Genomic DNA, 14,550 nt, shown 5'->3' on the forward strand with positions numbered 1-14,550 from the left:
GGATTTGAAATCATATAAATGCTTTAATCTTAGTGCACCCAAAGATTATATGTACTTTGAACATTCATAGTTATAATAAAAAGTAATATTGGTTTCAAATATATTTGAGTTGGTAGAGTATGTAAATGTTTGACAATCTGATCAAAAGTTTGATTCTTTATACCAACAATTTTTTACTAGTCTATCATACCATGCTTGTCTAATGTTGTTTATCTGACTAGTTTAGTTTTTGCGGTTATTACGTTAGTTCGAATATTTATCCAATACACATTGAAAGATAGATATTGTGGATTCATATATCATAAAAAAAATTTAAACACAAATTGTCTTGTGAGGGTCGATCTAGAGTCGAAAATGGTATAGATGGGGGTTTGGTAGATGCTACTCATTTGGGTAGTGCCTTCATCCACTCAGTACATAATATGTGTGATGAGTTATGAATCATAATCATTCATTCATACATCATGATTGAATTAGTAACTATGATTTATTTACACAGTATACACGCATGTCATGTGTTGAGTGAAGAACGACACTATTCATTTGACTAGTATAAACAAAACCATAGAAGGATATAAATATATTTGTTTGCATGCAATGGAATTATGAAGAATTGGAATATCTTTTTTATTGAAATGTTCTTATTCGAATAAACACCATATTATAATATAAAGTTTGCTATCGAAGATCAAACAAAAAAAATAAATAGAATTTCAAATTCATAATAACAAATCTATTTGGTTGTTTGAACAAATTTGACAATGAATTTAAAATCTTAAATAATATTCTTGAATAATTGTGGTGAATTTTAAATTTATTCCAACGGGAAGTCATTTCAATTTTTTTCTCAAATCCAAATTCTCAGTCCAAATATAACATGTTTATGGTCGACCCAATTCATATTTACAAATAATAATAATTTTTTTTTCATATTTAAGTTGAGCTGGAGATCTATATCACAAAATTGGTCAAATTTAAAGGCTATTTTTTGAAGCAAAAACTTGTGTGAGACGATCTCACGGGTCGTATTTTGTGAGACATATGTCTTATTTAGGTCATCCATGAAAAATTATTATTTTTTATTGTGAATATCGGTAGAGTTGATCCGTCTCACAGATAAAGATTTGTGAAACCGTCTCATAAAAGATCTACTCATTTTTTGAACGCTCTCATCCAAAATATGTATAATCGCTGGCCTTAATTTTTGAAATCCTTTGATTATTCATAAACATTAATAAAACCCAATTATTGATTTTAAAACACCCTCACAAGCATTTTAATAATAGAAAATAATATTATTTCATAATATTTAATACTTTTGATATTTTACTTACACAAAATGTATTTATAAATGCTTAATATAAATAAACGCAAATTGCATATAAACGTGTATCTCTATTTAAAGTATAATACTTTGGCAAAAATTTGTGTGAGACGGTCTTACGGGTCATATTATAAGACGAATATCTTATTTGGATCATCGAGGAAAAAATATTACTTTTTATATTAAGAGTATTACTTTTTATTGTGAATACGGGTAGGGTTGACCCGTCTCACAGATTAAGATCCGTGAGACGGTCTCACATGAGACCACTCTAATATTTATTGAATGACGGCTCGGATTCGAAACTCAATTGTAAGAATCTCTTCTCACAGCTCAAAAAACGTGTATCTCTATCTAAAAGTATATGAACATTTCATTTTTCAATGATATATCGAGAGTTAAAGAGTATTAAATTAAGTGAGATTTGAACTCAAAACCCTGTTAATTTTCAAGTCTCATCCTTTTACACTGGGTCAAAGACATTTGCCACAGTTAGCTTAATTAACCATGGTTAAGAGATTTGACGATTGCATTGGTATAAATAAACACCCCTCCGAATCCTCCTTATTCCATCACTTCCCCCTGTGTCACCCGAAACGTTCAAACTCGATCATCGATCGCGTATTTGCATTTGCATGGTCGGAAATCTCCACCGCAGTCGAAGTTTTCGATTCCAGTAAGTCTCCGATCGCCAATTTCTTTTGTAGAGTTCATGATTTTTAGCTGTGAAAATCAAATTTTGCGTAATCGAAGTCGATTTTTATTATTTTATTTATTTTTATGAACAGGTTGTGAAAATGGCGAGTGGAGAATCTAGGTTTAGCAATTGGAGTAACGGATTGCCGAAGATTCAGACTGATAAGAGGAGCGGGGAAGAAATGAAGGAAGATCATGAGATCTGCCACGACGACACCGCCCAGCCGGTGAAGGCTCAGACGATCCAGGAATTACACTCGCTTCAGAAGAAGAAATCCGCCCCCACCACTCCTCTCACGGGGGCGCTGGGCACCTTCGCGGCCGTAGTTCCCGAAGAAGAACGCAACAAACAGCAGCTGCAATCAATCAGGTATCCGTATCGTTATCGTTGTTTTCTTCGAGTCAATTGATCAATCACTCCGAGATTTATGATTTGACATAGATCAAGTTTGTATTCGACCCGTTTAGAATTAGTTTATATGGAATGAATCGTATTCTCCGCGTGTACGTAAGTACTGCAGCGCGTCATTGGCGTCTTTGACTCGGGAAACAGGACCGAAGGTTGTGAAGGGAGATCCGGCGAGAAAGTCGGAGACACCACACGTGCAGCCGGCGAGTCATCATCATCAGCAGCAGCATCATTTCGTCCCCACTTTCAATATCAGCAGTGACAGTGCCCTTAAGTTCACTCACATCCTCTATAATCTCTCGCCCGCGGGTAAATATACACAAACTCTGTATCTTTTTTTACGAAAAAGAGACAATTATATATTGAATGTGTTAAGTTGCAATAATCGCCTCTAGTAAATTCTTGAGCCGGTCGAGTGACACAAAATTCATAATTACGTCTTGAAATTTTGCCTTCTCTGACCATACAACTTCTAGCAAGTATTGAAAACATTATGTCAAAAACTCCAGTTTATAATCGATGGCTTAGTTTGGCACTTAACAAAAAAAATTTGATCGGGAAACAAATCATTAATCGATAGTTTAATGCATGTTTTAACTTTTTTATTTTATAGTCAACAAAAGGATTGAACGACAGATAAAAAAATCGATAGTTTAATATTTGACCAAGGGATTGGACCTCATGTGTAAAATGAAAGTTTAGTCCTATTTTTAATAAGAATAGCTCCTCAAATGTAGGTTTTTATGATTCCCCGAAAAATGTTTTACTTGTATACAAGAAAATTCAGATGTATGAATTTATTGAGTTTTTTTTTTTCCTTTTAATCTGTTCTTATAAAATCTAAAAAAAATAAATCATAATTACATTCAGAGTTATACGAACAAGCCATAAAGTATGAGAAGGGATCATTCATCGCGGCAAGCGGTGCATTGGCTACCTTGTCGGGGGCCAAAACTGGACGCTCTCCTAGAGATAAACGTGTTGTCAAGGATGAAACCACAGCCGAAGAACTTTGGTGGGGAAAGTAAGTGCACGCCCTTTTTTATATTTCTTATATGAAATACTGTATGTTAGGATATAAAATTTTCTAGTTTTTTTTCCTTCTCAGTTGGGTCTTTCATCATAAAAAAACATTTATAATTATTTATATATTATTAAGCAAGAAACCACTGGTCTTCGAAACACACATAATGTCCTTTCCTAATATATTCTTATTTTTTTGGATAAAAAATAATAATATATCCAAGAAAATAAGAATAAACAAAATCAACTATAAAATTTAATTAAAAAAATTTGTTTCAGCATATTATGCTATCCACAAAAAATTTACTATACATAAAGATATATTTATACTAAATTTTAATGTTTATGCACAAATAAATGTGTCCAAGAGTAACTAGTTTACTTGAAGTTGGAATTCAAAATTGAAATGTTTTATACAAAATTCCTTCCCAAAATACCAAATAACAAAATAAAAACTCAATCATAAAATTTGATTAAAAAAATCAAATTATATACTATACGTAAGATCATATGTATTTTATACTATACTGGCCTAAAGTCAAGGGTGTCACGAAATTTTTGTGATGCCCAGGGGATCACCCAACATTGAAATGGACGAGCAAACTTTCATGATCAACAGGGAAAGAGCTGTGGATTACTTGTGTTCCTTGGAAAAGGTATTCACTTTACTTTATGGTCATTTACTACGTGAATCTCATGCTTTCGGAGTTAGTTCTCTGAAAAATCTTCCTTCTTTCCCGTTTTTTTGATGGGGTATATCATCACGTTCAGTTTGTCGACTTTTTCAAGGGAAAGTCCCTACAGTCTCTCAAGTCAACCACTTGATTATTTATATGGGAAAATATATTTTTTTGTCCATTAAAAACTTCTTCAATTTTTAGTTTCGGCCTATTAAATTGCCAGAGTTTGGTTTGATACACTAATTTTTTTATTTTCAGCTATTTTATTCCAATTGTTGATGTGACATCTGACAAATCAACAATTTTCGATGTCATGTAAGATTCTTCCGGTGTCACATCTGCATTTTCAAGTATCATATCAATAATTGAACCAATATAGTCGAAAATTAAAAGTTAGTGAATGATGTAATAAAACCAAAATTTGAAAACTTAATTAACTAAAACCCAAAATTACAAGTAAGTGGAAAAAATTGTTTTCTCTATTTGTATTTATATTATATTTACGGGTTTCCATATTCCATCAGGCATCTCATGCAAAACACCCAATACAATAAACTATATAAATTCTCAAGTAAAAGGCTATTATATTTTTTTATGGATGCCAAAGCATGATTTTGCTCGTATCCTATGCAAATGAAGCCATATTACAATAGCATAAAGTTTTAGATTTGTTGAAGCATAAGGCAGTGGAAGTAAAAAAATTCTATCGATATGGACTTAAAATTATGTAGTTAAAACTACTGTAAACCTGTAATGTTTTTTCGTCATCAAGTTGATAAATTTAGTCACTGGTTTGAGTCAAACAACTCCAACAACTGGTGGTTGCTGTCATTTCTTGGTGTACTGTGATATTGCACTTGCTTGTCAACAACAGACAACCACGTTAAAATGAACTTTTACATCAACTAAAACTTCAACAGATGGGGGCAACTGGTAAAAAAAGTAAAGGTAATTCAGCGTCAATTGGGGAACCTCAGCTTTTTTGCATATTTCAAATTCCATCCGGCTATTTGATACATTAACACGTCTAGTAGGTTCCCTTCCAATACAAGAATACTAATTAATGATCTCCTTGAATGTTCAGGTTTTTGTAAATGATCAGTTCCTTAACTGGGACCCGGAGAATCGCATTAAAGTCAGGATCGTCTCGGCTAGAGCCTATCATTCTCTGTTTATGCACAATATGTGAGTAACTTACAGAAACCAACCTGAATTTTCTATATAAATGAATTTTTATGCCAAAAGATCCAAACTTTCACTCTAGCTTTTTAAAGGTGTTGCCCAAAGTTGTGATATCATGTAATATGAGCCTAAATATAAGGTAAATCGAGGTGGGTGACAGGTGCATCCGACCCAGTCCAGAGGAGCTGGAGAACTTTGGTACTCCAGACTTCACAATATACAATGCAGGGCAGTTTCCTTGTAATCGATTCACACATTATATGACTTCCTCAACTAGCATAGACCTTAATCTTGCTAGAAGGGAAATGGTCATTCTTGGCACGCAGTATGCTGGAGAAATGAAGAAAGGTCTTTTTAGTGTGATGCATTATCTCATGCCTAAGCGCCAAATCCTCTCTTTACACTCCGGCTGTAATATGGGAAAAGATGGAGATGTAGCCCTCTTCTTTGGCTTATCAGGTATAGTTACAGCAGCCACTGTTTCTGCACCTAGCCAAAATGTGAAATCTAATAATATTTTCATGATCGGTATTGGCTACTGGTTAATCTAGCCAACAATGTGTTATAGACCATTAAATTTTTTTATGTTGGTGTTCATATTTTAGGTACTGGAAAGACAACATTGTCTACCGATCACAATAGGTATTTGATAGGGGATGACGAGCATTGCTGGAGTGAGAGTGGTGTATCGAACATTGAGGGAGGCTGCTATGCTAAGTGCATAGACTTGTCTAGAGAAAAGGAGCCTGATATATGGAACGCCATCAAGTTTGGCACAGGTATTCTTTTCATACTTTAAACATATTTTTTAATTTTCCCTCTATTACTTAGACATTGGTTAGTTGACAACACCTTCTATACATGGCAGTTCTTGAAAATGTGGTCTTCGATGAACATACTCGAGAAGTGGAATATACAGATAAATCTGTGACAGGTAAAATTTTGAGTTCTCTATGCTAATTGACATGGTAAAAAGGTGAAGTTAGAATGTCCTCCGTATGAAATTAAACAAAAGAGAAAAAGAGAGAGAGAGAGGAAAAGAGTAGAAAAGCACCGATAAAAAACCAAATGAATTGGCTTATAATAACACAGAATTTTCCATCCTTTTATTTCAGAAAACACTCGGGCTGCGTATCCCATAGAATACATACCGAATGCCAAGATACCATGTGTAGGACCTCATCCGAAAAATGTCATTCTTTTGGCCTGTGATGCCTTTGGTGTGCTTCCCCCTGTCAGCAAACTGAGCTTGGCGCAAACCATGTACCACTTTATAAGTGGCTATACAGCTGTGGTAAGTACCAACAATTTTCTATATGATGATTAGGCTCCTTGTTTCAAATTTGCTAGCACTTATTCGCTAATAAAAATGAGCAACATTAATACTATGCAGATGGCTGGAACCGTGGATGGTATAAAGGAGCCAACCGCAACATTTTCTGCATGCTTCGGTGCGGCATTTATAATGTTTCATCCCACCAAGTATGCAGCCATGTTGGCTGAGAAAATGCAGAAACATGGAGCAACGGGATGGCTTGTAAACACTGGCTGGTCTGGTGGAAGGTATTCATAAAACATTTAGGCATCACTAATCTTAACCCAATACGTTTGAAAGAAATAGAGGTCAAATTTTACTAAGATGTTTCATTTGCAGCTACGAAACAGGCAGTCGTATCAAGTTAGCTTACACGAGAAAAATAATTGATGCGATACACTCGGGAGCCCTCCTCGAAGCAAACTACAGAAAGACAGAAGTTTTCGGGTTTGAGATCCCCGCTGGAATCGAAGGAGTGCCTTCAGAAATCCTTGATCCCGTTAACACTGTAAGTTACAATACAGAATATGGATTACTTTTGGTCATCAATATCATATTATCCTAGGTTCTATACTCACTTGGAATAACATTTTGGTATGACAAATGATTTCAAAATAGCCTCCATTCATGGTTCGCTTATAAGGTAGCCGCCATTTTCTGTCGCAAATCAGTCTCGTATTGTCCCATGCCTTTTCACTTATTTTTTTTAAGAAACAGATTTGTATTTGGGTCACAGTATAGAAAAAAGTCTTCTGTCATCTTTTAAAGATAAATGAAACCATAACTAAAAAAAAATCACTTATAGTGACATCTAATTTTTCTAATTGTATTTTAAAAATTTCTCGATCCATACAACATCTTTTTCTCAGATTTATCTGTACAAACACTAATGATTTTTCTTCGTCTAAACGAACCATAGTTGGACTGAGTAAAGCGCGAAGACTCTATTCGAGCTCGCCTTTAAAATAACAACGTTTCTAAAACCCTACTATTATCATATTTGAAGTTCTAACTATGTCATGTTGTATGATGTGTGCGCTTTTTAACATTTGGTTTCAGTGGAAAGACAAGAATGCACACAAGGAGACACTGCTCAAGCTGGGAGGACTCTTCAAAAAGAATTTTGAGGTGTTCTTGAATCACAATATTGGAACCGATAACAACCTGACACAGGAGATCCTTGCAGCTGGACCAAATTTTTGAGCACCAAATAATTTGAACCGTTTTATTTTATTTTTGAAGTAATTATTTATTATATTTTTATTACAGTTTGTTGTTGTATTGAAGACCTATTTTGTATTTGAATAAGCGTATGTTTCCTCTTTCACATGCACACGATACAATTATGCGGTCTAATTACACCAACTCCTCATGAAAAATATATATAGAACCCTATTAAAAAAATATTAATAGACTTTTACATCCTTCATATTTTTTAAAACAAACATATTCCATTTCCATGTTATAAAAACTCAGACATATTCACCCTCTCTGATATGACCAGGTTTTATTTCTAGTTTTTAAAAACACGTTATATAGAATACTATTTCGTGAATAAGTAAATTTTATATTTACACACTATTTGGAATGTTCCATCTATTTATTTTATGAAATTCAATTCTAAAATTATGTCAAATATTTAGTTGTGATGATTTGAGTTGCGAAAATATTGACTTATGATGTGTATAGATTTTTGAGTTTAGATTTTTACTTTAAAAATCTATTTCTGTGAATTTTGAGAAAAACAATCAATTAATCAATTAATTGAAATAATATTAGAATTTTGGGAAAAATAATCAATTAGTATAAATTTTTTAATAATATCAGATTTTCTAAAAAAGCTTATAAGCATACAAATATTACAAATTCCTAATAAAATTTTATTAGACAATATAATTAGAAATTAAATATTTTTTTAAAATAAATTTAAAATTTATTTAATTCATTTATTACATCAATTTTTTTTTATTAAAACTTGATTTTTTTAAAAAAAAAATCCCAAAAAATTCGGTTGATTCGGTTACCGACCGAAATAACCGATTTTTCCGATTTGGTTCGATTTGTTTTAAAAAAAGTTCGGTTAATCGAATACTCACACAATATCACCGTCTAACACGAAGTTGATGTTAACCATATATATCACGGTGAAATAAACTAACAAATCAAATCATAAAATGAACAAATCATCTGTTCATCCGATAAATGGAGGAAAGGTTCCTGAAATTGCACGAATTTTAACTTTCCAAGCTGGATGTTCCCAACCAAATGAGCCAAATTATGCAATCATCATCATCCACTAGTGTAATCCCTACAGTGACACATATTCAATTCAAACATGGAAAAAAATTATTTGAAACTGACTTCGATTTATCAAATCTACATAATTTTAGCTTCCCACTTGGGTGTCGTCGTTCGTCAATAAATTTATCAATTCCCCAAGAGCCTTCGAACTTGGTCTCGTTATTGCTGCAGCAAACAACAAAATTACAAGTTTAGAACCTCACCCCCCCACCAATTTTCAAAGCCCTAGGAAACCCCCAATTGAAAAGAAACCCCCAATTACCGATTTCTGGGAAGTTACTCTTGATATCCCTTCCGTAGCCCTCAATTGTGACATGGCTGTGGCGCCGGTGCGGGAGCAGGCTCTCCCACTGTTGGCGGCTGCGAATAACCATGGGGATTTGGCTGTGAAGATTTCGTCTTTGAAGCAGGCCAAAGATATTCTTTTGTCCGTTGAGCCTTCTCACGCCGCTGATCTTTATCCATTCTTGCTTGAACTTCAGTTTTCCCCCGAAACCCTTGTTAGAAAGCACCTCATTGAGTAAGATATCGCTATACAGAAGCTAATTTCTTCCGATATCTGGTTCTTTTCGATCTGTTAATTTTTTTTATATCTGTTTTCTTTTTTCACACTGCATTTCCTTTAACATAATTTTCCAATTACTTAATCCTGTTATCATGATTGGAATTATGGTTTCCTTGCTCCGGTTGTGGATGCAAATTACAGGTGTAATTAAGGGTCTGACATGATTTTTTTCAAATCGAAATTTCTATGAATGCAGCCGTTTCTATTTGCTTTTATATGGAACCTGCGAGTACTTATTGAGATTGTGGTTCTCAGTTATCAAATTTAAGCAGAGATGGCTCCCTTATTGACTAGTAGTGCTGTTCATCTACTGTTTTTTTCGGTTTTGGATAAAATTCAAGCCACCAATTCAAACCAAGTTTTTGGTTTGGATAATCAATTTTAGGTTTCGAGTTTCATAGTTAATTAGTGCACGACGTGTTTATTCGGGAAAAATAGAAATTGACACTAGATAGAACTTAGAGGCGGGGTTAAAGTTATATTTTATTATAGATTAAAATGATTATAACTAAGATATCATAAATTAAAGCGCATGTTACAGATTTGTGAAATTTATTACCTAAACTTTTAGTTTTATGATTATTTTTATCTAAATCTTCAACAAATAAATTCTCTATGTAATTGGACTGTTTGCAAGACTAATAATATAAACATAAACAAAAATTTAATAAAATATTTTTATATCCCAAAAACGCATATTAAATTCACAAGAGGGAAAAACAGCAGTTGGACCACTTTTCCGATCATTCTGGTCCACTCGGCACTGTCGGATCATCCACTAAGGCCGACTTTTGTCCCTGCTCGACGGGTGGGTCTTACAGTCAAGCTCTCTTCTGCTTTTGCACTCGAGGGCCAATCTCCGTCCGGCCCGAGGATTGCGAGCCTTTGGCGATTGAGAATACCTTCATAAAGAACATGTTATAAAAGATGATTTTATTTTTTTAACAGTTTGGGGAATAGAAGCTGAATTTCCTTTTTGTTCACCCCGAAAGGCATAATTTTTGTGTTTCGATTAATCCGTTTGATTCGGTTTAGTTTATCTAAAATACTAAAACTTGGTTTGGTTGATTTTATAACAAGTTCACACCGTAATTAACTGAAAAACCGATCCAAACCATGTGGATCCATACCGTGAATGATTGCAAATCAATCCAAACTATTTGGATCCAAATCATGTTTGATTGAAAACCGATTCTCATGTGGTTCGGTTCGGTTTTAAAGTTTGGTTCGATTTCTGAACACCTTTGTTATTGATACATGTAACTTTTATAAGTGAAGAAAGAGCATAGTTGTCAAGGGCGCAAGGCGCGCCGAGGCGCACAAGGGATCTGGAGCCTGAGGCGCAAGGCGCAAGGCGAGGCGTGCGCCTTACCGAAGCAAGGCGCACGTTTTTTAATTTAAAAAAAATATTTATCTTAGATTAATATATATTAAAATATGAAATAATTAAGTTACAATGTCACACAAAGCAACAAATAATTAATAAGTTCATAATAATAAGTAACTTGATTAAAATTCTTCCATCATCCAACTGTCGTCGCGTTGTTGGTTGTAATTCTGTTGCAGTTTGCAAAGCTCTTGTCGCTTATTTAATTTGTTAACTGGGCTGCTAGGGTTTGGTGTTGAGGTCGGCCTTTTACATTTTAAGTTAATACTAAAAAAAAACAGAGAAGTTACATTTTAAGTTAATATTACAAAGGCGTGCCTAAGGCGCGCCTGAGAGCCTTTCCAAGGCGAGCCCAGGCGCGCGCCTGGGCTCGCCTTTGTAAAATGTTGAGCCTGGGATTGCCCCAGGCGCAACACCCGCGCCTGGTGGCGCCTCTCGCCTTGAGGCGAGAGGCGATCGCCTTTGACAACTATGAGAAAGAGTACAAGAAAGAAGAAGATTGCTACTGGTCATGAATTTTGTAATGTTGTTATTGAAAACCGATTCTCATGTGGTTCGGTTTGGTTCGGTTTTACAGTTTGGTTCGATTTTTGAACACCTTTGTTATTGACACATGTTACTTTTATAAGTGTAGAAAGAGTACAAGAAAGAAGAAGCTTGCTACTGGTCATGAATGTTTGTAATGTTGTTACTGTTATTTTGAAATAATTTTAAAGCGCATAAAAAGTTATTTAGGTGATTCATAACATGTGAATCAGTGCGGTTTGAGGACTATCAGGTACTTTTGAATACCAATGTATTTTTGTGGGTGGGACTTACTAAAGAACTTGAAAACTGACCTGAAACACGTTTAGTTTGGCCAAACTTTAGACCCAAAGGGTCCTTGACCTATGAGACCTCCAATGGAGGCGAAACATCTAAATTCTGATCCCAGGATATTAATTTTGCTACTTTGGTTCACCAATGTGCAATGGCTTGTGTTTTTTACCCAATACCCACAAACCTAACATGAACATGTTCAGAGAGGACTTACTTTGTGTGTTTATAATAGGTTAGTTTGTGGTTTATTCATTATTCCTAGCCCGGTGTTGGAAATATGGACCAACTGTTCATTTTGAAATTAAGTCACATTGTATTTTCTTGTGGACTTGACTTTGCACAAGAAGTCAATGTCTCTAGAGAGACAAGCCTCTGGCTGTTATGTGGTTGTTAATACAATTACAAGCAATCATGCACAGTTTTTGTGATTAGAAGTGTTTGGTTTGAAACCCCGATTCAAACAGGAGGACCACGCCATGCTAATAAGCCTTGGATTATCTATACAGCCCCCACCGAACACATTGAACCATTCATGAGGCACAACGATGCAATTTTCAGGGGTGTGCTCTTCCACTGAGCTAATGGCCGCCTAAGAAAAAATTAGTTTCTATTTGTTTTTAGTTTGTTTTAGTTAAAAAGAAAAATTTCCACAAATTTTTAGGGGAAAATCTACTTCCCACTAATTAGTGACCCTATACTTCTAAAATTAATATTTTTTCATATACTTCTAAAATTAATTAAATTTCTTATTGATAAATTTTGTATAGTAATTATTTCCACAATCACCCTTTATACTTTTTATGTTAAGTGTTTTTAACTGAGATTATTTATGGAAACCTATATTTGTATGCTTCTATGTTAAATGGAATTTGGGGTTGTGTTTTTAAAGGTTATGTTTAGATTTTCAAAATTGATTTTAATAATGCCATTTCTCTGAAAATTGAAGAAAAAACGTAGAGAACCTTACAAAATGATCCGTCACAACATTTTGTTTTGGAGGCCCAAATGTGTTTTTGAAAGGTACTCCGTCATAGTATATGCAGGAAGATGTTAAATATTAAATATCTAATTATTTCTGACAAATTTTACGATAAGCTTTGAAGCAGACACCAACCATTTCAAATGCTGAAGCAAGTTATTTTTCGTTATGAGACTTTTCTTTGGTAGGAATAAGCGACGCTATTAGTTTGTGAGTCACTCTGTATGGTTGGGATGTTTATTTTCTTATCTTGTTAATTTTATGCTTATTTACCCTAGAGCGAATTCGGTCTTTGGAATATTCGTTTAAGCAGTAGCGATTTTCTTCAAATCGTATTAATTGAATAACTTACCAAGTGGTATATATCCGGTAGTGGAGGTTTTAAATGAATATTATCTGTTGTTTCCCCTGGATTTTCTAATTTTTTCATCTTATTTTATGTGTTTGTTTTGCAGTTTACACTTAATTGTACGTAATCTTACTTGGTAACTGTCAATGAAGCTGTTTCAGCATTCTTAACGTTGTTGAGCTTGGTTGACAGGGTAATTGACGAGATTGGAGAAAAAACAATGGAGCATCTGTCCGTATTTTTACCCGTGTTATTAACATTCTTGAAAGATAATAATCCCAAGCTTTCAAAGCAAGCTATTATCGCCGGCACAAAATTTTTTTATCGGTCATTGGAGGAATTAGCATTTCAGGTCTATTTCTCACTGTAAATGAGTATGTTGATTTGTGACCACATCTGTTTCTCTCTTCCTGATTGACCTATATGTCACGTGTTACATTAATTTTAGCTCATGATTTCTCTTATTCTAAGTTCATTGCCTTTTCTTCGGAATCTGTGCTGTTGGCAGTGATTGTGAGACATATGAGTAACGTTGATTTCATGTTTTGTTACAAAGATCACATTCATATGAGTTAGTGCAGGAGCATATATCTGACTCGAAAGCGACTCACAAATTTCATTTTGTGTATAGCGTACAATATGAACTGAACATCAAGTTCGACCAACCTCTTTTTTCAATTCTTGCATTTTATTTTCATTGTTTTCCTTGTATTACTGTTATTTCGGGTAATGATTATTTTTGTTTTTATGTATGAAACTTTAAAACTGTGTTTTAAAAATTATAGTTTCAACGGCATGGTATAGTTGAGAGGTGGCTTGAAGAGCTGTGGACCTGGATGATGAAGTTCAAGGATGCTATTTTGGACATTATTTTTGAGGTATTTATCAAGTTGCAGGTGCAATGTAGTTTATGATGCAATAATCACGATCTTTCTTCAACTAGTGCATATGTCTCATTTTCATTTGTTCGGGGTGAGCATTATTGGGGATTTCACCATGCCTAAGATTAAGATTATCCGAAGTAGTACATTGATATCTAGCATCAAGAGTTAGATGGTGGAGATGAATTGTGTTAGTTGGGGGACCTTAATGCGAATGATGATTTCAGGGTGTTCACACTTCACATTGTCATAGCCCTGGTTTACTTGCAAGCTCACATTATATATTGTTTGCTCTATCTGACCTTCTCCGAGGAAATCATCAGAACATTTCACAGCTTCATCAATGGCAAATGAATTGTTCTGTAACCTGCCTTTCATGTTGGATTGTTCTTGAATACATGCTTTACATGAAAATTTTCCTGCATTTTGTTTGTAGGTTGGTACTGTTGGTCCAAAGTTGTTGGCGATAAAGTTTATGGAAAAATATGTTTTACACTTCACATTTCATTCAAATGATCCTGGAACATTCAATCCAGAAGGTAATCCATTTCAACCGATGACTATAAGCATGGTTGTGTTGGACTTTTTGAGGTTAATTTCTGTGTTATCTTTTTAATGGGGCTGTTTTAACCCATCATGC

At 34.3% G+C, this 14,550-nt stretch overlaps 2 protein-coding genes across 3 annotated transcripts in view; both read left to right on the forward strand.

Annotated features, from left to right (window-relative positions):
- The first annotated feature begins 1,816 nt into the window (after nt 1-1,816).
- Nucleotides 1,817-7,937, forward strand: LOC140832800 (phosphoenolpyruvate carboxykinase (ATP) 1-like). Its single transcript, XM_073197000.1, has 13 exons — nt 1,817-2,000; nt 2,113-2,390; nt 2,542-2,738; nt 3,300-3,453; nt 4,024-4,108; nt 5,217-5,317; nt 5,475-5,773; nt 5,920-6,093; nt 6,183-6,248; nt 6,430-6,608; nt 6,708-6,877; nt 6,969-7,137; nt 7,689-7,937. Exons 2-13 carry the CDS (start codon nt 2,122-2,124, stop codon nt 7,830-7,832), a joined length of 2,007 nt encoding a protein of 668 aa, XP_073053101.1. The 5' UTR covers nt 1,817-2,000; nt 2,113-2,121; the 3' UTR covers nt 7,833-7,937.
- A 1,037-nt stretch (nt 7,938-8,974) lies between these two features.
- The window catches only part of LOC140832801 (uncharacterized), a 30,901-nt gene continuing 25,325 nt past the window's right edge, over nt 8,975-14,550 (forward strand). Inside the window, exons 1-4 of one of the 2 annotated variants that reach the window (XM_073197001.1) lie at nt 8,975-9,450; nt 13,222-13,381; nt 13,815-13,907; nt 14,347-14,449. In XM_073197001.1, the coding sequence (XP_073053102.1) occupies nt 9,245-9,450; nt 13,222-13,381; nt 13,815-13,907; nt 14,347-14,449 (562 nt within the window). In that variant the 5' untranslated portion in view covers nt 8,975-9,244. Of the gene's footprint in view, nt 9,451-13,221; nt 13,382-13,814; nt 13,908-14,346; nt 14,450-14,550 lie in introns of those variants that run through there. The other variant, XM_073197002.1, reaches the window with a different exon arrangement.

The sequence above is a fragment of the Primulina eburnea genome, chromosome 5 (assembly GCF_022965805.1).
Source record: "Primulina eburnea isolate SZY01 chromosome 5, ASM2296580v1, whole genome shotgun sequence".
Classification (NCBI taxonomy): Eukaryota; Viridiplantae; Streptophyta; class Magnoliopsida; order Lamiales; family Gesneriaceae; genus Primulina; species Primulina eburnea.

Coding starts and splice junctions, on each gene's coding strand:
- LOC140832800 (XM_073197000.1), top strand. CDS start 2,122: ATGGCGAGTGGAGAATCTAGGTTTAGCAATTGGAGTAACGGATTGCCG. Junction 3,454..4,023: donor GAAGAACTTTGGTGGGGAAA/GTAAGTGCACGC, acceptor TGTGATGCCCAG/GGGATCACCCAACATTGAAA. Junction 6,878..6,968: donor ACTGGCTGGTCTGGTGGAAG/GTATTCATAAAA, acceptor TTTCATTTGCAG/CTACGAAACAGGCAGTCGTA.